The sequence below is a fragment of the Poecilia reticulata genome, linkage group LG8 (genome assembly GCF_000633615.1).
Source record: "Poecilia reticulata strain Guanapo linkage group LG8, Guppy_female_1.0+MT, whole genome shotgun sequence".
Taxonomy (NCBI): domain Eukaryota; kingdom Metazoa; phylum Chordata; class Actinopteri; order Cyprinodontiformes; family Poeciliidae; genus Poecilia; species Poecilia reticulata.
Window position 1 is genome coordinate 26,980,853 of NC_024338.1, and position 955 is coordinate 26,981,807.

Genomic DNA, 955 nt, shown 5'->3' on the forward strand with positions numbered 1-955 from the left:
ACGTTGATGATGTAACAGTCTCACGTTGATGATGTAACAGTCAGGTAAGTGCGATTCGGCTGTTCTGCCGAGACTTTGAGGTTTTCCAGGGAACGGTGGGCGTGCAGCCACTCGTCCAGGATCAACCGTCTCCGTCCTTGTTGTCATGGAAACCTGGTCTTTATCTCTGCAAGAACTGATTTATGTTTGGGATGAAAACTCGGTTCCAGGTCCAGTCCGGATCCAGATTCTGATCAGTCCTGCTTCAATTCCAACCAGGCAGAAAAACTTTCAGTTCTGGAGACGAAGCAGGGACACCAACACCTGGCTGTCCCTGCGTCGTCCCCACTGTCCTCTAATGTCCTCTGCTGTCCCCCGTCCATCCCCAGGTGCAGCCATGCCCTCCAGTGCGCGTGCGGGGAGCCTCAAGGACCCCGATGTGGCCGATCTGTTCTGCAGAGACGATCCGGAGAAGCTCTTCACCGACCTGAGGGAGATCGGACACGGCAGCTTCGGAGCCGTCTACTTTGTGAGTACTCTGGTTCTGGAGCGACAGCAGAACCGTTCGGCCGATCAGGACCGGTTCCTGAACGCGGCGCCGCAGAACTCCATGTAGAACCAGGACCAGAGTGGTTTGGATCAGGACGGGCTCCTGCTGTCAGCCTGAATCTGACGGCAATCACACGGAGCAGAGGAGGCCTGACATTTTGTCTGTGTGTGTGTGTGTCTGTGTGTGTGTGTGTCTGTGTGTGTGTGTGTGTCTGTGTGTGTGTGTCTGTGCGTTGGTAAATGTGGTTTAGCAGGACATTTCGTCAGAATACACACAACACTAGCAGGACATTTTGAATTAACGGGACAGGAGCGGTGTCCTGCTAATTTTGACAAAAATCTAAAAGCGTAGAAAGGTTTCTATTGGTCTAATAACCCCAAAAATGCAAAAAAAACGAGATGTCCGGTTAATACACATAAACCTGAT

At 51.8% G+C, this 955-nt stretch overlaps 1 protein-coding gene across 1 annotated transcript in view; it reads left to right on the plus strand.

Moving 5' to 3' along the window:
* Positions 1–955, plus strand: part of LOC103469511 (serine/threonine-protein kinase TAO2-like) — a 25,464-nt gene that overhangs the window by 2,678 nt on the left and 21,831 nt on the right. Inside the window, exon 2 of the mRNA XM_008417225.2 lies at positions 369–508. Within this exon, the coding sequence (XP_008415447.1) occupies positions 377–508 (132 nt within the window). The 5' untranslated portion in view covers positions 369–376. The remainder of the gene's footprint in view (positions 1–368; positions 509–955) is intronic.